We start from the raw sequence: 24792 nt of genomic DNA, 5'->3' as shown, positions 1-24792 counted from the left end.
AAATATACCCTTTTGTGTGTATACACTCCGTATAGTGTATTTGTTGACACAAAATTATGCTCACCGCTGTTCGATACCGTTCACATTTAGTCATTAATTTTTGTTAATTTTCGCGTTTGTGAACAGTTTTGTTCGTGCAGGTAGGTTAGATAATTTTTGTTTTATGTTTGTATATTAATAACATAATGTTCAGGTAGATCACCGCTCTCCTCTTGCTGTTATATTGGTTGCTGTTTATGCTGCAAGGGAGATGACAGTTACGCGGCGGTGCAGTTTTGTGGTGTCGGATTTGCTTTGATCGAGTGAGGAAGGTGGCCATCGAGGACCCAAGAGACACCAGTACCGTTCTCACTGTAGAGGATCAGTCGAACGAACCTAGCTCTCCTCCACAGTTAATCGCAAAGCAGAACGAAGCAGGGCCGTCAAAGCTTCCCCCTGAGGTAGGTCACTGCGGTGTCTACCTGGGCCATTCACGGGGAGTGAGTTCACCAACGTCACTAGGGAGGTTCCAACAAAGGAGCCAAGCTCACCTCTGTAGCTAACTGCCAAGGACTGCTGCCGGAGCTGCGAATTAACATGACGAAGGAGAACGCGACCGTTGTAGTCCCGGCCGGTCGGAAGAAACCGCCCATATTCCCGCCAACAGTAGCAGCAGATCGGCAAGATCCACCAGTGCACAGTACAGCAGAGAAAATAAAAGTCGGTAAATTTGTTAATTTATTTTGTTTGTTTACCTTTTACATTTCTTATAAAAGAAATGTATAGAATTCGCTTTTTGTTTATATACGAAAATCCAAAATTCTTGTGGAGGCACCAAGGCCGCCCTGATAAGAAGGGTTCGCCGGGCAATTAGAACCCGAGTAGTGGGCATACCTCTACTTACAATGTTCATAAAAAATCAGTATTTAGTAAGAGATGCCATGCCTAATGCCATAGCGTTGTTGGTAATTCGATTGCCTTGTATGCAGCTTAACTGGATTCGATTCCTAACCCCACACATGGGGTTAGAGATTTATTTCTAAAGTGATTTTTCTATCCCAAAAACAGAGGCGAATGAACCTGAGGTTAAAATATCATTAAATGTAATAAAAAAACCTTTGTAAAGTCGTTTGGTTTTTTTGTTTCTAGAACTTCTGAAAATTACTATCGATTTTTAGCGATAATTCTCTTATCAATAAAGAATTGTTTGTTTAAACTTTTCCCCAACCATAGCACAGGTATGGCACAGTTTCGAAACCAACCGGTACGAGTTGTGATAGGAAGGTGATTGTTATAGTTTTCTATGGTGATAATTTGAATTTATCTACAGTTTCGCTTGTGATAACTTGCTAACTGAATTAGCGGAAGAAAAAGAGCATGGTAGAAATATATAAACCCTTTTTACAACTGATTAGTCAAAGAGTATATGTTATTTGTTACGAATAGTTAGCCTTTCCATATGCTTCATCTATAACGTCAACCGTAGACAAATTATCGACTGTTTCCAATTGTTTCAATCGAACAGCCGAAACCGACATCCAGCTGTTTGTATTTGATCAACTGTGTTCGTCAAATCGCACATTACCCCGAATAGAATGCGCCTAGCCAATTTTGCTCATTCGTTTCCAGTCTTTCATCGCTACCATGTGGCCGCAGTTTTTAGTACTAGCACTGTTTCTGTCGCTTCCGCTTGAGGGTCATCCGGCCAAGCTGAAGATCAGCCTGGCAGATAAGTCGGAAGATGACCTGGTGGCTCTCATGCACGACATCTCCAAGCTGCTGGGCGTCAGCAATGGTTCTTCACCTGGGCCGATCGACAAAGAGGTGACTTTTAGCTGCAAAAACCGAACGAGTGGCACTTTCCATCGAGTACTGCTGAATGATGCCAAAGTTTACCGGAAGATTGATTTCAAGAAACCCATCGCCTTCATTATCCACGGGTGGAACAGTACGGTGAAGCAACCGCAGTTTCTGGACATGGCACGGAACTACAGTCGTTTCGTCGACAGCAACGTGTGCCTACTGGATTGGTCTAATTTGTCTAGCTATGATTACGAAATTGCGGCAAGGCACAGCCTTAAAATGGTGGTGGCGTACTTCTCACGGTTTCTGCGTTTTCTTAACCTCAATGGGATGAGTTACGATAGGGTTACGTTGATTGGGCACAGTTTAGGAGCGCAAATTAGTGGATTTGTTGGAAAGAATTTCAACGGATCGATTGGGCAGATATTTGCTCTAGATCCTGCCGGTGTTCTGTTCACGCTGCCGGATGATGTTGGCGAGAAGAACCGGTTGGCGCCAACGGATGCAAGGTACGTGCAAGCTATTTACACTTCAAGAGGTGACCTGTCGATGGATGTTAGCGCAGGACAGCAAAATTTCTGGGTGAATGATAACGGTGCACATCCTCAGCCGGGATGTAAGGATGTTGGTAAGGGCAAAGGAATGTTGACGCAGTATTTCGGTGAGTTTGGGTTACTGGTTATCTTAATGGGCAGGATCTGATCGGAGATAGCTATTACAGAATCGCTCGTGTGTAGTCATAGGATGGCTATCGTGTACTTTACTGCAGCGATTGATCCTGCCGTGAGCTTCACGATGAAACGCTGTTCAGCCTATTGGATGTACAACACTGGACTGTGTTACTTTGGCAAGAAGGATGTTCTTGGTATCCACGCCAAAAGGTTGGGCTTTAAGTGCGTATATGCGATAATATATTAACGGAATAATTGATTTTTAGGATCACTGGAGATTTCTATGGAAGTATTGTTCTACCGTATCCATATAGATCCTAGGATATATAAAAATTCTTTAATATTGTACAAATGTTTAATAATTCAATAAAGAGAGAAAAAATAAGTTTCACTTAATTGGCGGACGGAGTGTGTTAGCTTTCTTATCAACAAATTTTTTTAATTGATTCTCTAATTAATGGATTGATGATTTTCAATGAGTAAAAAGATGAAGAATGAAATCAATTGCGCGTTTATAAAAAAAAGTTATGTTTGGAAAACATCATCGAAGTACAACAGTGATCTATGTTGAAGTACAAGTACAAGTACAATTCTAGATATGCAGTATTATCTAGAATTTGAAAAGTACAAGATTGTTCTATTTTCTAATGAATTTCTCATCTATCTCAAAGTAATCCTCTGGAAGAACAAAAAACCCAAACCGAGAAGCTTTAAGAAACGCAAATGACTGCAACACGATTCTTGCATTAAGCGTATGTGCAAAGAACCTGTAATCTAATGAATAATCCAATCGATTCTATCTACTGAGCACTGACTGGATGTTCTTCTACTGCTGCCGTTGTTACTAGTACTGCCACTGCTCAATCGGGTCGCATTCAAACGGATTAAATCTGTCGAGAAGTCGCATACACCGGGAATGGAACGAGAAGGTGCGAAAATGGGGTACGACAAGTGCCGGGGTGTCAAAATCCGTCGAATGAGACTCGACACGGCGATGATGGCTGGCAGCAGCAGCAGCAGCAACATTAACCCGAAGCGAGGAGGCAGTTTGACACCACACATTATCTAATTCTCCATCTGGGGACAATAAAGGCTAACTACGTACGGGAAAGACAGCGAACTCGTTAGAATGAATTATTGAATAGATTGGTTCGTTCCATTTACGAGATGCATACGCGGGAGAAGGGGAAAAGTGGTAGTCGATTTTCCAATGGATATGTATCGGTACCAGTCAATCCATTGTAGCCAGAGTGCCGAGAAATGGCATCGAATAAGGACTATAATGTATATGGATGAACATTTCGGATGTTTTTGAAGAGAATATACTAGGCTAGCGAACCTGGCAAACGTTATATAAAATAAAATTTCATTTCCGGATATGGAATGCGCCAAAAAGGTGAATATAACCAAGCATGCGTTCAATCCAGATTGATTTGTTTTTATTTTATTACAATCAAATCAAAATAGCAATTAAAACTGAAAGTAAAAGTTGGGAGAACAGAACATGCTTTGTAAAATTGGCTTTAAATATATTTGAATGTAAAAACCAAATATATAAATCAAGCGCTGACATGCTTCATAAACTTAGTAAGGATAAGTCATAGAGCAAGTCAGACTAAGTGTGCCATTTGTAGATAGCACTAAATTATTGTCCATTTAGGTTTATTTACAACCCAAGGAACAATACGGAAACGACAGAAAGACTTTTTACTGAATAAATATCTAATAAAAGCAACCTATGCTGAATAAACGGTATTGCTGAATTGTGTTATGAACACTAGTTTTGTAAGTAAATTGAAACAGTATTATTCAAAATCATAAAATGCGTTGAACCAGTGCGGCCGAGAGGGGAGGGGGGACGAGGGGTTTCTCCCCGGGCCCGGAGTTGTTAAACAGAATAAATAATTCTGTTAAGTAATATTTCAGTAACAATTTATTGGAAAATTCAATTAGGGTTTCAATATTGGTATGATTTAAATTCCTCCAATTTCTATCATAATGTTAATCTTACATTAAAATATAAAGTTTATATTGCATGAAAGACTAATCAAAAGAAAACTTTGAAACTTAGAGCTCAAAAACGATTTAAACGCGCAGTGGGCAACAAGACATGAGATCTTTTTTTTTTTTAAATGCGTAAACTGAATTTTATTTTCTATTTCATATTTTACAACAATTTTTTCATAGATTTTTGTCAAAACTATTTAAAAAATTGAGCTAGGTAAAATTGAAAGCTCTGGGCTCTCGAAATTGCTTTTGATTCGTATTTTACTAGTTAATTTTGAAACTTTCAATCTGTGTATAGGTTTAAAAAAAGTAGTTTCTAATGATTAGTCCAATTGCAATTTTTTATATTTCCAGGAGGATATGTAAATTCTATTTCTACTTATTTCAATCCGTCGTGGTTGCTAAATTAATATCAAAAGAATCTGTTGGAAAGAACAAAACTAAGCAATCTTCTTTTAGATAGCTTTCTCTTGAAATTTTTTAAATGATTTTCTCCATTTTTACTCTTACTTCATATTTGCTTTTTTTTTTCTTTTTCCATTTTATCCAGGTTTTGTATACTGTCTATTTTCTTCATTCAATCTTATTTTACATTTTTTGTATAATTTGCCACATGTTTTCCTTTTTCTATTCTTACCATTTTTGCTTCTCTTTTAAAATTTGTCCCATTTTTTGTATTTGTTCCTTTTTTTAATTTCGTTTCATGTTTTCACGTATTTGCCATTTTATATATTGTTTTATTATTTTCTTTTGTATTTGTTTGTTTAACTGATTTCATAAAATTTATTCAACAAAACTTATATTTTAAATTATTTTCATGTATTTGTATCTTCCAATAAACTCATCCTAGTATTTCTCTATCCGCCTTTTTTATTTTAGGTTTCTCTCATTTGCTCAATAAATGTTTTTTTTTTTCTATTTCTTTCTTTTTAATTTTTTTCGTGTTGTGAAATTTTCTGTTCTCCATATATGCTTTTCTTTGGTATGGAATTTTTTCAATATTCACCCATTTTTGTTCATTGGAATGTTCCATAAATTTTGAATTTCATGTTTTCTATTTTGTTACTTCTTTCATTTAAATATTTTTCCTATTATTTTATTTAGATCTTTATTTTTTGGATGTTTTCGGTTTTCTATTTCTTAAAAGTTTAAATTTTTTCCACTTTTAATTTACATAGATTTATTAATTTTTTTCTTTTTTTTTCTTTGTGATATTATTTCTGTTTTTTCATTTCATCAAGGATCCTCTTTTTTATCCATTTAAACCTTTTTGATTTAACATGTTTTCTATGATTTCACTTTTTGGGCTATTCACACTTGTTCCTTACTTGTCTTCTATTTTTTTTCAATCTATTCTGTCCAATTGTTCCCATTTTTATTTCCATTAGTTTCTTTAAATAAATAACTTGTCCATTTTTAGTTATTTCGTTATTTTTTTTTATTTTTATCTTTTTATTCCATTCTTGTACATTATCATTTCTTGTATTTTGAAACATTTTTAACTTTTTGTTGTTTTTATGCTTTCCATTTCCTATTAATTTTTATATTTCAAGCATTATGTATAATTTTTATTTTTACGTTTAACTCAGTGGATCCATTTCGTTCATTTCAATATTTGTTTATTGTTGTCTTGTTTTTATATTTTTTATTGTTTACATTTCTTTTTCTTTTGCCATTTTTACTGTTTTCCATGTTCATGATGTTTTATTTTTCATTTTGTTATTTACAATTTAGCTATATTTTTCTATTTCATCAATATTTGTCTAATTTTCATTTTTCATTTCCTTCGTTTAATTTGATTGTTTCAATTATTCAATCTGTTTTATTTTGCTATTTTTTGAAATAGTTTATATGCTCAAAACTTTTTTAAATTTTGCCGTTGTCTTAATTTTTTCCGATTTCTGTTGTTTCTCCGTTTTGGATTTTTTTCTATTTGGTAGGTTTTTGACTATTGGCCTATTATTAATCTTTTTCTATTATTTTAGGTGTCGTTTTGTACGTTTCTCGTTTTGTTCCATTTTATCTATTTATTAATTTTTCCTCGTTTGTTACTTTTTTCTCTCTCACAATTTGTGAAAAAAATTAATTATGAGTTGTTCAATAATATTGCACCAAACATATAAATGAAGAACTCGCAAAATCACCTAAACCAGTTTTCCCTGAAACCAAAAAAAAGTCAGAAACATTGTCGAACAAATGAGAAGTTGTATTGTTGTAGCGCATCGACTTGGCCAAATGTGTTGTTTCTTTAACGAATTCTAGGTGAAACCAGACGAAGATTCGAATAAAACAATGCAATACCGACATCCTGAGAAATATGAAAATATTTATAAATCGGCTACTTTCAAAGCTACTAAATTTTTTTGTAGAGATATTTAAAATTTGCGATCAAAATTTGTTAAACTTGACGCATTTCTTTGCACGACTTTCAACAAATCCGCAAACCCCTCATTTGGTTGCGTACAGAAAGGTATTTTTTCTAATTGACATTTGCTCTTCAGTTGTGAAAGTGTCAACCAAACAAAAGGAGCAATACAAAGAAATTTTGCTCACGTATAGCCTGAATCCAAATTACTTGCACGCCAAGTTAGCGAAACCGTTAACAGTGACCAAATCAATTTCCACCAGCGTAATAGCAACCGGGAGGAACAGCGGCCGATATTTTGAAGCATATGAAGCTGCCGAAGTTCATACAGAAATATCTGGTTTGGCAGGCTTCCTGTACCTGTGGTTCGAAAAGCGACATTTTCATTCCGATTGAGCCCTTCAATAAGGAAATTTATGTGAACCAGTGCATAAAAAACGTATGCTACCTTTCATGAAGCAATACGATTATTCCAAGCTATTTTGAGTGGATTTGAATACTGCCATTACGGAAAAAGGACATGTAGTGGTATAACGCCTATAAGGTTCTGGTGGTGCCCAAGGACAAGAACCCTCTCAACACACTAACGCTTTTCCCAATCGAGGACTATTGGTCCATCGTCAAGCGGAGCCTGAATAAGACCCAAAATTGTTCAAGTAAACTGGCTGTGGACGAGGTGGCTGTTCAGAACTTGATGGAAGTAGTTAAAAGACGCTCAACTGTAAGCTTGGCTGAATATTTTTTTGTATTTTATGATATTAATTTTATGATATTAAAAATTAATCATTGTTGTTGGAACAAATTTTGATCATAGACGTTGCCGGTGGTTGAGTGGTAAGCGTGACCGCCGGTCAGTCCAATGTGTATGGTTTCAATCCCAGCCGAGGTCGTTGAGATGTTCTGAGGTGAAAACTCTGTGTCACGTCTTTCTTCGCAAGGGAAGTAGAGTTGTTGATAATCCGATATTTGGTTTTGGAGGCACTTCACTGGTGTCTGTGATAGACACACAGTGCGGACAGAGACCGATGGAAAATAAACGAAAAATATTGACCGTAACACTCTTTGAAATGAAAAAAGTCATTGGAATTAACAGCACTAAGTGTATTCTCCTATAGTTCTCCATACAATACATAATAGCTGATAATTATTTTTTCCTACAGATTTAGATTTTAACAGTTTCTTTGTTAGAAAAATCTACAATGATGGAGGGGTCCCTCATGCTAGACCTCCGGGTCCGCAATTTCTCTCTACAGCCCTGCGTTGAACTATTGGTAAAATAAACGTGCCTATGGCTAGTTGTTGCCAGAGCCGTAGTGTGGCCTTCGAGCGCCCTTGGCGCAGTTTCATTCTTGCGCTTTTTGCGGTATTTGTCTAACCAATCTAATCGCAAAGTAATACCATCAATATAAATCGCCAAAACACTATAGTTCTGTGAAATTTAAAATATAAGCTCGATGCAGATTTGCTTCTAATATCATTCAAAGTCAGGTATTGAAAGGTTGCGAATGGAGAATTTTTTCGGAAAACTTTGGGAAATAAGTTGACCCTAGGTACTTGAAGGCGACGGACCGCAAGACTAGATGCGTAGATCAGTTTATTAGGCTGACGATTTATTAGAGAATTCAACACGCTTCTATCACACAATTCGTACACTTTATTTGAATATTTGTTCCTTCGCCAACCGTTCGGTATATTCAGCCTTATTCTGCATTATGTTATGACGGAATTTTTCGGACGAATGTGGCTCGATCGACTCTGACTCCCATTTGCTTTTGCTGTCGTTATTTAGAATACAAATAAAAAACGATCGGACGTGATGCAGAGTAAGGCTGAAATACTTCCGATGTTTGGAAACAAATAAAAATACAGACAAATCCGTTTTCCAAAAGATTCGACCGACGTTCGTTCGTGTTTAACTGTGGCTCATTTCAAATAAATTTCAACCACAAACCTGTATATTCATGAAATCAATAGACCCTAGGTTTTTGGAGGCAATGGAGGAAGCATCTATTCAAGAGACTGTATATTAGGATGCCAATAGTTCGTATGGAAGGATAATAACCATAAAATTTTATAACTAGACTCACTTCGATCAGACATAATTATAAACATAATGGATTTTTTTTTTCAAATTCGATGTACATTTCTAAGGTGTTCTGCCCCTAGTATCAGACACTGACTTTCCATTTAAATCATACACATTTAACTCTGATCCTTTTAGATCATAGACAATCCGCTAAATATTCTATAGAAATATAAGAACAGACGCAGAAATATCCATCGTGACAGATTTCTTGAAAGTTCGCCCACCAATGCTCAGAATTGTGTTATTCTGACTAAAGCAAGCAAATTACATTAATGGCGACAAGCCTTATGAAGGACTACAGTGTCTACATGCCCGCTCACAACGTTGAGATCGACGGCACAGTTACTGATTCGAGTTTGCCAAGCGTAGATCTACTGAAACACGGAGTTGGCTATTTCAATGACTTCTTGCTCTAACGGGGAAAGATTTTGAATGACAATTTGCACTGGACGGGACCAAATAAGGTATCCTTGCAAACTCGTGTCAAGTAACCTTTAACAGGAGATTCCACATAACCGTGCCATACGCACAGCGTCCGAGGAATCTGGAGCATTCCCTTCTGCATTTCCGCGCCAATAGGGCAGCAAATCGGTACCTTTTTGCTAAAAGCTTCTACAGCTGAATTAAAATTTTTGCTATAAGCTTCTATAGCTGAAATGAAACTACATCATTGTAATTGTTACTGCATCTAGATTTTCCGGATGCCATTATCTGCGAAAATCTTCGGAAACTCTAATGTACTTAGTAAGGATGCAAAGCTCTTCTAGATCGGTTTTTGTGGCGATATAACCAAATGAGAACATATTCGAATGAGCTTTTGTCGGAATATGCTTAGTTCTGTAAACTAATATCTTAGCTGACATGTTGAAAACCGGCGCATAACTAATTCGTGATCCTGCGACTATAGCAAAAATGTTTTCGAAGCTGAAATATAAAAAACACTCAAATTGATCGAAAATGGAAGCGGTGATGTTTATTGAAAAAGTCAGGAAATCCTGTGATTGAGTCTAAATTCGATTATCTTGTGCGTATTCTAATATGTTCCAGTTTACGGAGTGTAAAGATATTTTTTCCCAACACTTTTCGACATTGCACTTTGAGAAAAGATTTTTTGTGGCTTAAGCATGCTAATTCATGACAATACGAAATTTTTATAAAAATTGAGAACAATTTTGACGTTTAATAAATCGAATTATAGTGGGGTGGAGATAGCGTAGTTGGTAAATCGATTGCCTTGTACGCAACCTCTTGGGTTCAATTCCCAGCCCCGCACATAGGGTTTAGAGATTTTTCTAAAGAAATTTCTCTAACCCGACAAAGAGGCGAATGACCCTAAGGTTAAAACCTCTATAATAAACAAATAAAACCAATTCATCGCAACTACCATTTTGACCATCTTTCCGAAGCGTGGATTACTCAGTACGATGTTCCATTCGACTCAGTTCGACGAGATATGGCATGTGTGTTTGAGTAAGCATTTTTGATTATAACTATGGGATGAGGAGTAAGTATAAATTGCATAACCTATTTGAATAAATATAAATTACTTTGATTTGGTGGTCTAGAACATTGTAGGTTAAAAATAGTTTTATTTACTACAAGGTCACTGCTGCCGGCTCCGATTTCTCGGAGGAAGTGAATGAAAATTTGCTCATTCCAAAATATTCAACGGAATATCGACTGATTGTCTGGTATAACGCAGATAGCTGTAATTCAATTAGTAAATTGGATGAAACGATTTTTTAAACATCTAACAATCATAGAGCCCTCATTCGGAATAATGGAGCGTAGTTCAAAGATATCTTTTCCGTTGAGCGAATTTCGGAACACACTTTTAGAAAAGTAGATTTTCTCACAAATTTGTCACAAATACCTGTTGTGGCATCTTACTCGATTCTTCGAAGTTGTCTGAGTTACTTGACGTCAAACCCCTAAGTAATATAATCCATCGGTAGTTTTCATAGGATTTCATATGATGTTTGCCTTATGATGATATTCAAAGCTTCTATTGTGCTGCAAATCCGCATATTTGTCTACATTTCGACTAAATAATTCACTAGAATGTGTAAAATTGCACTTATTTATTCTGATGGATAATTTAACTTGTCAATAAAATTTGGTTAGTTTGCTATAAATACTACACTCTTAGTTTGATTTAAGCTACTCAATACTGTCCCAATTTCTATTGTAGTTATAGAAAGTGGGTATTCAGGGTATTATGACTAAGCCGCCTATTCCTTACATTTTCCTATAGTCCCAAAAAGCGAATACAGTCCAATTCTAATTCGACGATACCTTTCGCCGGAACCATAAAAATATCAGTATTAAACAAACCTCAGAATACGATTATCGAAGTTTTTGAAATACGCAAATGAGCCACCGAGGAAGAATTCATAATCTAATAAGAACTCAATCGTTCTTGGTTAGGGTTCGAACACTCAGCTTGTGGGAACAGTATCATAATTCCTGTATCATCAGAATTGAACATAGAATTTTATATACGAATTGCTACTACTTTTCGCAATTGCTAGTTTAAAGATTAGCAAAGAACAAAAACAACAGATTCATAGTATAGATCAGAAACAAATCAACGGCCAAACATCAATTTGTTTCGTTTCAGATACTGGAAGGTTCTTTTATTCTTTATCTATAATGGAGGTTACCACATGAGTATTGGAAATAAATGACGAAAACAACATGCATGGATGAGCTTTCGTAATGTGTAATATGAGATGGCTGAACCGATTTGCACAAACTTAGTCTCAAATGAAAGGTACAACGTTCCCATCGGCTGCTATTGAATTTTTTATTGATTGGACTTCTGGTTGCGGAGTTACGGGTTGAAGAGTGCGGCCACACTGCTAATTCCCATATAAACTGAACTGAAAAATGCTCAAAGGGGGGAGTAAAGGAAAATTTCCGATTCGAATTTGTATTTTTGATGTCAAATGTCTTTGAAATACATGAAACGTCGAAATTTTAAAGGTTATGCAATCACTCTGAAAATCGTCAACCTAATCCCGGCGATTTTTTTGACTTATTTAGGCGTAGGTAGGAGTATGCAATGAGGGGTTGCTACTTTAAAATTGAAACTAGTTTCAAATTTATTAATAAGTTGAAAATTTTCGGCAGTGTCCGGACCCCCCGGATCCCCTTCCTTGATCCATTGCTGGTTTCAAGCGATGTTTCAGTGTCGACACATAGCATCTCAAGATCGTGGCTGTCGATCCATTGTATGTATGTGCAAATCGTACTGAATATATGTAATATTCATTTCCACCGTTGTATTGAACATAACCAGCCATGGAATCGTAGTTTGGACAAATGAGAAAGGCACAATTGCACCACTAGGTGGATTAAAACAGATTTTTCTTAAATTGTTTTCGTTCTTTTTAACTTTTTTGTTATATGATTTCGTTTTGATGAATAATAGTGCATTTCAGTTCGACGTTATTCCTGAAAAATGCGAGTTCTGTCGGAATTGTGAAACAGAACGATGAACTAAGGTTTTATTTTAATAAAGGATATATTTGCTCGGCCAGATAACTTTCTCGTTTTCTTCTATACATGATCTGATTATTTTTTTAACTATATTATTCGACTACAATAAAAGCTTTGATTGAAAATACAATGTTACATAAGCAAAGTACAGTTCATCATTTACAATGATTGCAGTCACAAAAATTAGAATTATGTCCTACTAAGCTCGAAATAAACATTCTCGAGTTTATCTGATACAGTGCAAGATGCAAATGTATACGAAGAAAAATAATGTTGATGAGGGTGTGACAAAATTGCTGTATGTTTGTGAGCGCTCAGACATGTACGCGGAGATGGCTGCCGCGTATGTGACCTTCCGGGAAGGCGGGCTACCAGCTAGCTACCGAGAGTACGCGATGGCAGAAACGCGCATGAAGAATTTGATGAAAGCCAAAAAACGTAGCTATTGGCGCCGGTTCGTCGACGGATTAACGAGAGAAATATCGATGAGTACTTTTTGTGGCATTGCCCAACGCTTACGAAACCGAAACAGTACTAACGAGAGCGTGGAATATTCAAACCGTTGGATATTCGTTTTTGCCAAGAAGGTTTGTCCGGATTCCTCCGTGGCACAGAAGATCTACCGCGGCGCGTCCACTCACGGTAACGCGAACGAATCATCGTTTTCGATGGTGGAGCTCTCACTTGCTCTCTTAAGTTAAGATGTGCTGGCGAGCGTTCTTCCGCTGAAAAATCGATATCTTGAACGTTAGTAATTGCAAATTTCGAAAGGCTTGTGGAGCTCAATTCTCAAACCTGATTTATGTCGATTACATGGCACAAAATATCAATCCTTCTTCATATTTTCCCAACCGTGTCAATCTCCCCCATGCTACTGATTCAACTGTATTCTTCGACACATCCATGAAGGACAAGATTCGTGGAATCCCGGATCACATACATCCGCAAGTGAGCCCAAGCATCTTTCATAGTAAACTTCATTTCTCTTATCATTCCCAGAAGTGCCCTCTTCCGCCTACCGTACCCCAACGATGGTCTGAAGCGACTCCAAGCCGACACAAAACGACTCAGTCGAATGACCCAACAAACACGAGCCCTACAGTACTATATCACACGCGCAACGCGGTGTGTTGCCGATCCGCATCTGAGCCATACTACAAGATCGTCTGGATGAATCCCTGCCCGGCCCAATACATGATGCATCCGTCCGAATCTGTAACCCTTACTGTTGATTCCCGATGCTGGGAACTGAAAGTTTATATCTCCCCCCCCCCCCCTATCAGCCTTGTCCACCCTCTCTCTCATGTCTCTGATACACAGATGTAGGACATCACTCCCCCCTTCTTCCCCTTGAATATCTTCCCAAAACTTAAGTGCCCCCTATCTTCTAGTTTTAGTTGATCAATATTTAATCTCGTTAAGAAATGCCCAACAGAACCACTAGTTACTACCAGGGCCGCAGAGAGAAAATACCGGCCCGGGGGTGTCCAACGTACGGACCCCCACCACTGTGTATTGCCTGAGTACAAAAAAGTCAATGTTTGAAACCCATTGGAGTTTACTGATATTATGTAAACTATACATTCAGTATGTATACTATACATACTGAAATTTTATATTTATGAACCATTTTGTTGCTCTAGTTGTTTGTAGTGCCAATGAAGGAAAAAAAGTAGAGTTTTTTATATTTTGGGAGTTTTTATTACCTCTTCGACAGTTTTCGTGACTTTGAAAAGCGCCATTTTTGTAATAGTCTTTATAAAAGTAGGGAAATGACAAGATTAAAAAAAGATAAAAAACAATAGGAAAACTAAATATTAAAAGAATGTACAAAAAAGCTAAAAACAACAAAATCAACCACATAAACAAATGTCAATTGTCAAAAAATGTTTAATCGAAAAAAACCAAAACAAAACCTATAAAAAATTGGTAAAGGAAAACAGGAAACTAGAAAAACATATTGCGAAGATTAAAAAAGTCGAACATTATTGAATAGATGGTGAAAATAATGAAAAATCGATAGGAAATTAGGAAAAAAATTAGAATCAATGAAAATGAAAAAAACTACTAAGAAGAATACAAACATAAATATAAAAAATGCATAAAACTGAAAAACTCGATAAATCGAGAATAATAAAATTTATTTAACATTAAAAACAAGAAATATTTCAAGCAATAGAAAAAATAAATAAAACGTTAAGAATGCATAAAACTGGAGGAGTATATATAAAAGACAAGAATAAAACCACCATAGAAATTAAATAAAAAATGGACGAACCACAAAATTTTGAAAAACTGGAAAAGTTTAAATGATGAAAAGACGAAAAAGTAAAGAAAATTGGAAGTATTGAACAAAAACGGAGCAAACAGAAAAAATAGAAAAATAGTAGAAAAAAGCCATACTATAGAAACACAAAAATGAAGATATTCACACGAAAAAAAAAAATAATAAAATGGATATTATTTAAAGAATAGAAAAAGTACTAGAAATGAAATTTAAAATAAATTCAAACAACGAACTAAATGTAAAATAAAGAAAAAATGCGCATAGTGTCAAGAAAAGATAAATCAAATATTTTTTAGGAAAATAAAAAAAATAATGTTAACGTATAGGAAAAGTATTTTCAAAACAGGTTAAATGGAAAACATGAAGAAATAACAATACCAAATTAAATCTTAAGAAAAAGGTATAAAAAAAATTATATTAAAAGAACAATTGGAAAAATAAAACTACGATAAACGGAAAACTAAAAACTAGAAAATGAGGAAGAAAATAGGAGGAAGGTAAAAAATTAAATAATAAGACAAATTGGAATGAATTTGAATAAGTAAAATTGCTTTTAGAAATGCAAAAAAATATGAAAAAAAGGAAATAGTAAAAGGCTATGACAAGCATAAATGTAGTAAATAAACAAATTCTAAAAATTGGATTGAATGACAAAAGGAACAAATATAAAAGCAGGGTATTAAAATATGAAACAATAGGAAAAAAAAAAAAATAAAGAAAGCAGGATTTTCTCGAAAAATTGCGAATAAAATTAAATAACAGAGAAAAAACTATAAATTAAAGTAAGTGTTAATGATAGCAATAGAAAAAATCAAAAGTAAAGAACGTAAAATGATGGATAAAATAAAAGTATGCAAACAGATAAAAAAGGCAGAATCTTACAATTGTAGAATCCACAACTTGTATGTAATCCACAATTTGAAAAAATAGATCAATGAAATTTTAACAAGATAAAAAAAAATACACGTAGGAATAAAAAAATGGAAAAAATATGAGAAACATGGATCAAATTTCAAATAAGGGTTTTGGTTGGATTTTACGCTATGCTGGTTTCGAAAACATTCATAATCCTATAAAAACATGAATTATTCTTTCATTTGTGTTGGTGTGTTAGCACACCTTAAAATATTTTACAAGAATGCTGTAACTGATTTCTAGTAAATAGCTCAAAAATAAAAATAAAATCGTTATGCTCAGGGAGCGACGTTCAAAATCTCACGCTCACTCCTCCAAAACGAAAAGGTTTTGTATGCGGATTTAACTTGCTACATTAGTTAACTAATCTTGCTAACTAGTTGGTTTAGTTTGGAAGCAGAGTTAAATTTTCTCTTCGAAATCACTCAAACACAATTTAGCATATTATGTTGCGTTTCGGCTTCGCCTCATCAGAAACCGACACTAACGTATTGTCGGAATAGATTAGCGCCGGTTTGACGCAAATCCCTTAAAACTAAAACACACTATGTGTTTCAAACAAACGACTGATCAAACGTGATGTCCCGTTCGAGCAGAAGTTCTGTTTATGCCGATGAGACACAAGTGAAGCCGAAACTTGTCTTGGCTTAGCAGGCCTATGCGAAAGCACTATGCTATATTTCACCCTAAGGAGGAAAATTTGGTAAAAACCAAAATTTCTCACTAGGGTGAAAATTTGTTGGTAAAAACTAGTCTTTGTACAGGAGGGCACAAATCCTTATTTCATACTATGTTGCGTTTCGGCTTCGCCTGTTTGAAACACATAGTGTGTTTTAGTTTTAAGGGATTTGCGTCAAGCCGGCGCTAATCTATTCCGACAATACGTTAGTGTCGGTTTCTGATGAGGCGAAGCCGAAACGCAACATAGTATGAAATAAGGATTTGTGCCCTCCTGTACAAAGACTGGTTTTTACCAACAAATTTTCACCCTAGTGAGAAATTTTGGTTTTTACCAAATTTTCCTCCTTAGGGTGAAATATAGCATAGTAACAATTTAGCAATTTAGTTGCTTCTTAGAATCATTGGCAACAGCAGGATTGTGAACTGAGAGATCTTCTCTTCATTCTCCGTGACATATAAAATTTAAAACAAAACTATTAACACTATACTTGCCACGAAAGGGGCTTGTTGTGAACGCAATTTGCTGTTATAATAAAAATGTTGACAAAAGGCCGTATTTGAAAGAATTGTAAATCGTATTTATTTTTTTTCCATCCCTGGCCTCTTTGCTAGGGGGAATTGGTAGTCGAAAATCGCCGAAAAAGCTGCATCATTTGAGTATGATCCCTTTACAAAAATGTTTCGGTATCATCTCGTATCTGAATATGATTTTTATAGATTTAGTATCAATGAACGGCAAACCAAATATATTAAATTTCAAATTTAAATTTTTGGATTAATTCCGAATTCTTTTGGTATATCAAGAGTTCTTGATGACTCATTTGACTAATTGAGCTCTCAAATAGAGGTAGGGTTACCACCTCTAGTGGTACTTTGACCAGCAGAATTTTATTGAGCAGGGGATAAACTTCAAGAGACACATGGGTATGCGTTGAAATCAATTCGAATTTCGAATTAAAGTGATCACTCGACAGAATTTTGGAGCATTTCCATTGCTTTTTCTTGTATAAAACGCTATAAAACAAATAAATATGCACTGTTTTATTTCTTATGTAGCTCGTAGCACTACGAGGGAAAATATCTTATTTTCTTCACATTCACCGTAGAGTGTAATGTTTTGGTAAAGCACTCCACCTTTCTGTGACGTTCACATTAAGTTGTATGTTTTTGCATTTGTTAACAGTTTTGTTGATTTAGTTGGATGTAGTGATTCGCTTTCTCGGATATTCACAAAGAATCCAAAAGCACCAACCACTCTCGCTGTGAAGGATAACCCGAGCGAGCTTTGCTCTGCTCCTCAGTAAACAAACACGGGGTGTGAAATCACACTTCTGTTTCTTTCGAGAATCTTTGTGAGAAACATAGGGCCTGCAACCCGACGATGATGTTTATGAGGGCTGGGTGCTGGGCGATTCCTGGTCAGCGTTGCCATTATTTATTTTGGAAAATCCGCAAATTTGATATCACTGGCTGACGTAAAAATCCGCAATAATCCGCAAGCAATAAAAGCCCAAATTTTTCCACTATTAAGGGCTTTTTAAGCTTTTTACAATCTATTATCGTTTTGTATGAATAACTTTTACTTTTCAATTTTCAAATGTTTGACTGAAAACTTTTTCCACACTCGCCGCTGAATGTGGGAGAAAATCCACTTTCTCAATGAACTAAAGGAGCTGCGGAAATTCGACCAGACGCATATTTAGTTCTGCGCACCAGAAATTTTTTAAAAAGGAACCTTTAAAAAAATCATGAATTGGAAATATAAAAATTGAAAATTAAATGATCGAAAAATCACAATTAAAACCTAATAAATTCCAAAAATAAAAAACAATGAAGATTAAAAAATAAAAGCATCGAAAAATTAAAAAAACCTGAACTGAAAAATGACCAAAAGGCACAACAATTTAGGGATGCGTCAATCAAATTCAAAGGGCCGGGCATAGCGTAGATAATAAATCGTTTGCCTCGTTCGCAGCTCACTTGGATTCAATTATTAATCTCGCACATAGAGTTAGAGAGTTTTATAAAGAGATTTTTCTATCCTGAAAAAGGAGGCAAATAACCCTAAGGTTAAAACGTCTATAATCGAAATAAAAGTAATCTAACTCAGGAACTCTCGAATTTAAAAATCAAAATGCTTCAAAATTGCAAGTTTAATGATATAAATTTTAGAAATTAAATATTTTAAAAATCTAAAAACTATGATATTAAAAAAAGTTATTTAAAACTTCAAAAAGAAAATCATTTCAAAATTCAAAAGTTTATAAGTTTAAAGGTATCAAAAATTGAAAATTGAAAGATATAAAAATTTAAAAAAAATATTAAAATCTGAGGATTCAAAAATTTAAAAAGTTAAAAATTTGAAACCTAGAAATATAAAAAATTGAAGATTTAAAAATCTAATAAACAATTAAGATATTAATTTTTTGCAGGTTCAACTGGACATTTAAAAATTTACAGACCTAAACATTTAATTTGAAATTTCTGATTTTAAAAATTGAAATGCAAAAAAATTTAAAAATATAATTGTTAAAAAAAAAATTTAATTCAAAAGTAAATATATTTGAGAATTCCAAAAGTTAAACATTTAAAAATTTATATATTTTAAAATTTGAAGATTTGTTAATTGAAAATTTTGTGATATAAAGATTATATCAAAATTTGCGAATTGAAAAGTTTCAAAACATAAGGTTTAAAGGGTTAAACATTAAAAATCTTCCAGGGACGTTGAGGTCAAGTTTTACTAGAAGCGCAGGAGAGTCTACGTTGTCTGTCAGAAGGTCTAAAATGAAATGTCGTTGCAGAAAGATCCTTCTGTTTCGCAACGTAGGGAGATTGATGAGGGTTCAGCGATCTTCATATGGAGGAAGCTGGAAACGATTTTTCCAGAGTAACCGACGAAGTGAAAACCTGATAAAGTTCTTCTGTACCCGTTCGATACGAATAATATGTATGGTGTGATAAGAAGCTCAAACAGTAACGCCATATTCTAGAATACTGCGTACCAGTGTAATGCATAGTGTTGCGTTTGATGAGTCCAACTCTGTAAAAGTGATTGTGCTGCATTTTTGAATATTCACACTCATTCCGTTTCTGTCACTCCAGTAGAGGTGTGCGTTCCGCCGCCACCGCCGCGCCGCGCCAACGGTTGCGTGTAAAAATATTAAGCACATCGGTGTGACGCCGGCGCGCCGCCGATTTTAACCTGAAATCGGCGGCGCGACGCACACCTCTACACTCCAGTCAATGATCCTATCGACATCCATTTGCAATGCACAACAGTCCATCATAGTTGTTATGACACGGTAAATTTTCAGATCATCAGCATACATGACTTTAGAAGACGATAATTCACTGCAGAGGTTGTTCACAATGAGCACAAATAGAAGAGGTCCGAGATGAATCCCTTGAGGAACGCCAGATGAAATGTGGAAAGGATCCGAGAGTATAGTTCCAAGTTACACCGAGGCGCTACGGTTCGCAAGGTACGAGAAGATCCAATTAGTCAGCTAGTCCGGCAGTCTAGTCCGCCTCAGCTTTTCCACAGCAAGCTGATGAGGAACACGGTCGAAAATAATCAACACTTAATGTATTTTTATTGGGTTCTCAATGGTTGCTGAAACTATTTCGCTGAAATTCAGCAACCAAAATTTACTTTGCCGTTTCGAAATCAATTGTTTACTCATTCCGGAAATTTCCTGGCTGAGTTAAGTGAGTAGGGTAACATGGTAGACTTGATCAAGCGCAGAATTCTATTATTGGCTATGACGAATTCTATTAGGTTCCAAAAAATTTTCTATGCTTCGTAATTTTAAAAGGCAATTTTAAAAGTTTGGAATAAAAAATCCTTTCCTTATAGAAAATATTCCGTAATTAATAAATTGAAGTTAAATTATGGAATTTTTTTCAAATTTTCTATAGACATATCCACTCGACTAATAATTACATTCAAAGTACTTATATCACATCTTATTCCTTATAGTGAAACGATTTTACATTAATCGGAACATTGGAATTATTATTACTAAAATTTTTACGGCATCGAACGTTAATCACGTCACACAAAAATCCCACCTAAAATACCAGTCTATATATTTTAGTATTAGTAGTCAAAGTTAGCAGTAATATGGATAATTTCGTAACGTGTGAACATGCAATGTAAGCAGTACAGATAATCCTTAAAAGGAAATACATTTAAAAATCGAAATTTATGAAACGCAACCCTTTTATATTTTTTACTGTTACCTGAGGATCTGGACAATATGGAATAAAGGATTACAGTATGTTTTATGTCTTTATTTTTTGTCCTGATTTTTCAATTTTTGCTTGGTCAAGCTTCCCCAGGCCTTGGTCAAGTCTCCCCGCAGTTGATCAGAGAAAACGTTCACAGAAAAACTTTTATATCTTTTGCAAAAGTAATTTAAAAATTGCGCAAAAAAAAAAAATTATGAGCACGCGCATTACCTTTCTACATCATATCTCAATGAGTTTTGAAGGATTGAAAACTTTTTAGAGAGTTATGCAGGTTTAGCTGAAAACCTGGTCATGTCTCCCCATGTTCCCCTATATGTCAAAGTTACATTCCTGTACGCCAATGATTGCATAATTTAATTAATATAATGTACGTATTGTGATTAAACATACAATTTAAAATTGAAAAATTAAGGCCAACCATTTGATTCATTCATGAAAAATCCGCAAAAAAATCCGCAAATGCAGAAAATCCGCAGAAAAATCCGCCACTCTATTTCAAATTGCGGAAAATCCGCAAGATTGCGGAAAAATCCGCAATTATGGCAACGCTGTTCCTGGTAAAGAAAAGGACAACGCAAAATTGCAAAATAATCCAATGGATTCTTCCGGGTGAATTCAGATTTATCTGAACGAAGACACGGAATTCGCCTCAAAAACCGGTGTGGCAACCCTAAGCAGGGTTTTTTTCTTTCAATCATTACTTTCGATACTAATCCAGCGCTTTCGAAGATTGGAAATTCAATAAATCAAAAAAATCGATTTCAAATCGGCGAAATTTGAAGACAACCTCATGACTTCTAATCAAACCATGTATGTAATTGTTTAACCCTTACAAGTCTAATCAAATTTTTGTTTCGATTATAGACATTTCAACCTTAAGGTCATTCGCTTCTTCATTCAGGTTAGGAATTTTCCTATAACAAATCTTTATTCCTGTGTGCGGGGTTGGGATTCGAACCCAGGTGAGCTGCGTACATGACATTCAATGTACAAATTCCGCTATGCCCGCTCGAGTCTGATCTTGTTTCGATGCGAGATTTACGGTAATATAAACAATAGTTGATATCAAATATGAAGTAGTTTAGAATTTTCACCATTCTAGTTACCTCATACACAAGATATTGAATTTTTAATTGTATTCTCAAATAAATTTTTGTCGAAAAAGTATTTGTCAAAATTTTAGTTTCTGTTAAAAATCCGGGCCCCCTTCAAAACTCCGGGCCCGGGGGAAACACCCCGGTCCCCCCCCCCTCTCGGCGGCCCTGGTCACTGCTTATAAATTGCCCTGATTAATCCCCCCTAATCTTAATAAAATTGCACCACTTCCTGTAGTTATTTTAAGTTAATAAGCTCATAAAATGTTCCGCTTAGTTAATAATTGATTGCCCCAACAATCTCCCTTATAAAATTCATAAACTTCATCACTATACAAAAAACACACACAATGACCCGTCCCCCTAATCTTACGAATATTATATTACTCCGTCTACTATATGTATAAGTCAACTGTAATTTTTTTTTAGTTTCATTATTTAAAAACAAAATAATATTGAAATGTGTAACCCCCTAGTTTTAAGAAATTTAAAATGTAAAACAAAGAAAAAATGGCACCTTTAAGCTAACGCAAACGTGTCTTACTAAATAAACGAATTTAATAAAAAAAAAAGATTCACACACTCCATCAATGGAATCGGAACTTCGAAATTGCGGCAGTGAACAATCTGCTGTGCCGGCCGGCTTCAAATATCGCCTTAATTTGAATATTCTTCGACTGAGCCTTAAATCAAAGCATGTTAAATCTTAAATCGTTCTACTTTCCAATTAACCTTTTCGCTGTCGGACGAAAAACTTAACCTCGTTGACCTGAATCAGTTGATATCTACCAATAGCCAAACCCGTTAGCCCTTTGGACAGCTCCTTCCAACCCCCTATTTACCTTGGCCATTGACTTTAATCAAAGAACATAAATAATTCCAGATAATCTACTTTGCTGCTACGGCACGTCTCATCGCCCTGCATCAGCAACACAAACCTGATGCTTTGAAGTAACACCCGGGCTCCGGCTGAAACTGCAACGGCAGCCATTAAAATATAGCAGCTTTTCAGTCAGAACCAGAAGCTGGCGTTGATTACAGACTCTCCCACTCGTCCATTCGTATTCATAGGTAGGTAGGTAGGTACCTGCCAGCCATCTTCAAAGTCCTGGTTGATGAGAAATTCGCTGACGCTGCCGCCACGAAACAGTGAAGTAATTTTCAGCTCACAACTCTTTACCGCTGTATGCCGTGGAGGAGAACAGCAGAGCAGCAGAGTAAATTTTGCATTGAAATTTTGCACAGCTCTTCCACCGGATATCCTTGATTAAGGAAGCTAAATAGAATTTTAATTCCTCTAGCATTGCGCTTTTACCGGATGAAGCTTTCTCAGCTCAGTGACGGGGAAATTGTCCTAGCTCTGTGTCTTTCTTTTTGGAGCGAGCGCAAATAACCCGTTCGAGTCCGGAGAGTCACGAAGAAAAGTGAAACCATTTATTTGGAAGTCTGCCCTTGCCGGAAAACCCCCACCCCCACCGCCTAGATGTTCAAATATGCTGCTGGCGGTGCTTATCTTTTCATTAAAAAAACGGACTTTGTCACACAGCCGGCTGAACTCGAGAACCACCAGAGAAGACAGCTGGCTGGGGACGGTTGTTTGCTCTGGTGATTTGTGCCGGCGGAATTTCGGTGCCCAAAACGAGGGTCGAGTTGACGAGTTGAAAAAAAGGGTGACAACAACAATGATAAAAGGAGTTCCATTCTTTGCTGGCAGCAAGTATTTGATTGCGTGAATGAACTTGAACAATCGCATAACAAGAGGCTTTCGCATTGTTTGGTTCGGAATTCGTTAAAAGTTTTTCACAGAGATGTCTTGGTAGATATTTCGAGGGTTTTCGATTAACGTTTTGAATTTGTCAGCAGTAACTTGTTGACAGGCCTGATTTGAAACCCTTGTCTTTTTAACAGATGAGTTAAAAATAGATGCTCGATATAAAGTTTGCCGTGAAAGTAGTACAATTATCGAACTGTGTTATAGAAATATTTGAATCCTTCCATATATACGCTTGTCATCTATTTCCTCTTATTTTGGCCTTGTTAAGATCATTTTAGGTTTTTATGCCTCTTTTTATGTTCTTTTTCAATTCTTAACATTTTACATTTTAAGCACTTTTCGGGTGTTTTTTTTATTTTCATTTTGGCTTTCCACTATTTTAGGTCTTTATTGGTATTTATTCTACTTTGAATCTTTTTGGTATTTCCCTTGGTTGTTTCTGTTTTATTTTTCGTTTGGTTTGTTTTTTTAGGCTCTTCGCAGTTGCTTCATTTGGATTTTGTTAAAACCTTTTTGACTATTTTTTTTAGGTTTTCAGGTTGATTTTAATATTTCTTTATTGGCTCGTTTGTGTACCTAAACTTTATTGGCTGATTTGCGTCTTTTCACTCGTCACATGTTGTTGATTTGCATGAATCAATCCTCTATTGTGCTTGTTGCTCCCTCTTCTTTTAAAGTTTTTTTTTCGTTTTATTGAGCCTACTTAAATATTATTTTTTCAGATTTTTTTGATTTTTTTGTTTACGTTTATTTACGTGACTTTAAATGCAATCCGACACTTTTTTTTCTCACCTTTGGGTTTTTCTGTTTCAGCCCCTTGGCGTATTTTAGACTTGCAAAAGGGAACACTCACAAATTTTTTTTTTAATTTTAATAAATTTAAGCTGCTGAAACATTCTTTCTTGTTCCTGGACATTGTTCCATAACCCTTCTTGATTATTTGGTATAGATTTCCCTTAAAGAGGTCCTCCGGTGCCAAATTTAAAAGAAATAGATTTTTTATTTCAAAACATTTTGCGTCATTAGGATAAGAAAAATATGCCGAAGAAAAGAATTTACTCGAATTTAGCTTACTTCGTGTGCCCATCAAACATATTTTCATGCGAGGCTGACAAAATTGGCTCAAAAAGCTGACAAAATCGTGGTTGATAAAAAGTTGATAGTTATACTGGTTATACAGATGTGTTTACTATATAACTAAAAAACTGATCAAATTCAATAAAATTAGAAAATTAAACTTAATACATTATTTGAATACAATGAGCAACATGCATGACAAAAATAAAATTATTTAATGAATTATTACAATGCTTTAAATTAACAAGTTATTAAAAATATAAAAGAATTAGGATGAATATAGTGAATGCAATTTGTT

At 35.3% G+C, this 24792-nt stretch overlaps 2 protein-coding genes across 2 annotated transcripts in view; one reads left to right on the top strand and one right to left on the bottom strand.

The window, feature by feature from the left end:
- The window catches only part of LOC131685071 (putative gustatory receptor 2a), a 210766-nt gene that overhangs the window by 47696 nt on the left and 138278 nt on the right, over nt 1-24792 (bottom strand). The gene's annotated exons all lie outside the window — the stretch shown is intronic.
- On the top strand, nt 1425-2840 carry LOC131685072 (lipase member H-like). The gene is made up of 3 exons (XM_058968493.1): nt 1425-2443; nt 2504-2663; nt 2720-2840. The coding sequence occupies exons 1-3, from the start codon at nt 1624-1626 to the stop codon at nt 2772-2774; spliced, it is 1035 nt and encodes a 344-aa protein (XP_058824476.1). The 5' UTR covers nt 1425-1623; the 3' UTR covers nt 2775-2840.

This window comes from Topomyia yanbarensis, chromosome 2 (genome assembly GCF_030247195.1).
Source record: "Topomyia yanbarensis strain Yona2022 chromosome 2, ASM3024719v1, whole genome shotgun sequence".
NCBI lineage: Eukaryota > Metazoa > Arthropoda > Insecta > Diptera > Culicidae > Topomyia > Topomyia yanbarensis.
Note: the sequence above shows the minus strand (reverse complement) of the source record. Positions and strands in the feature narration are given on the sequence as shown.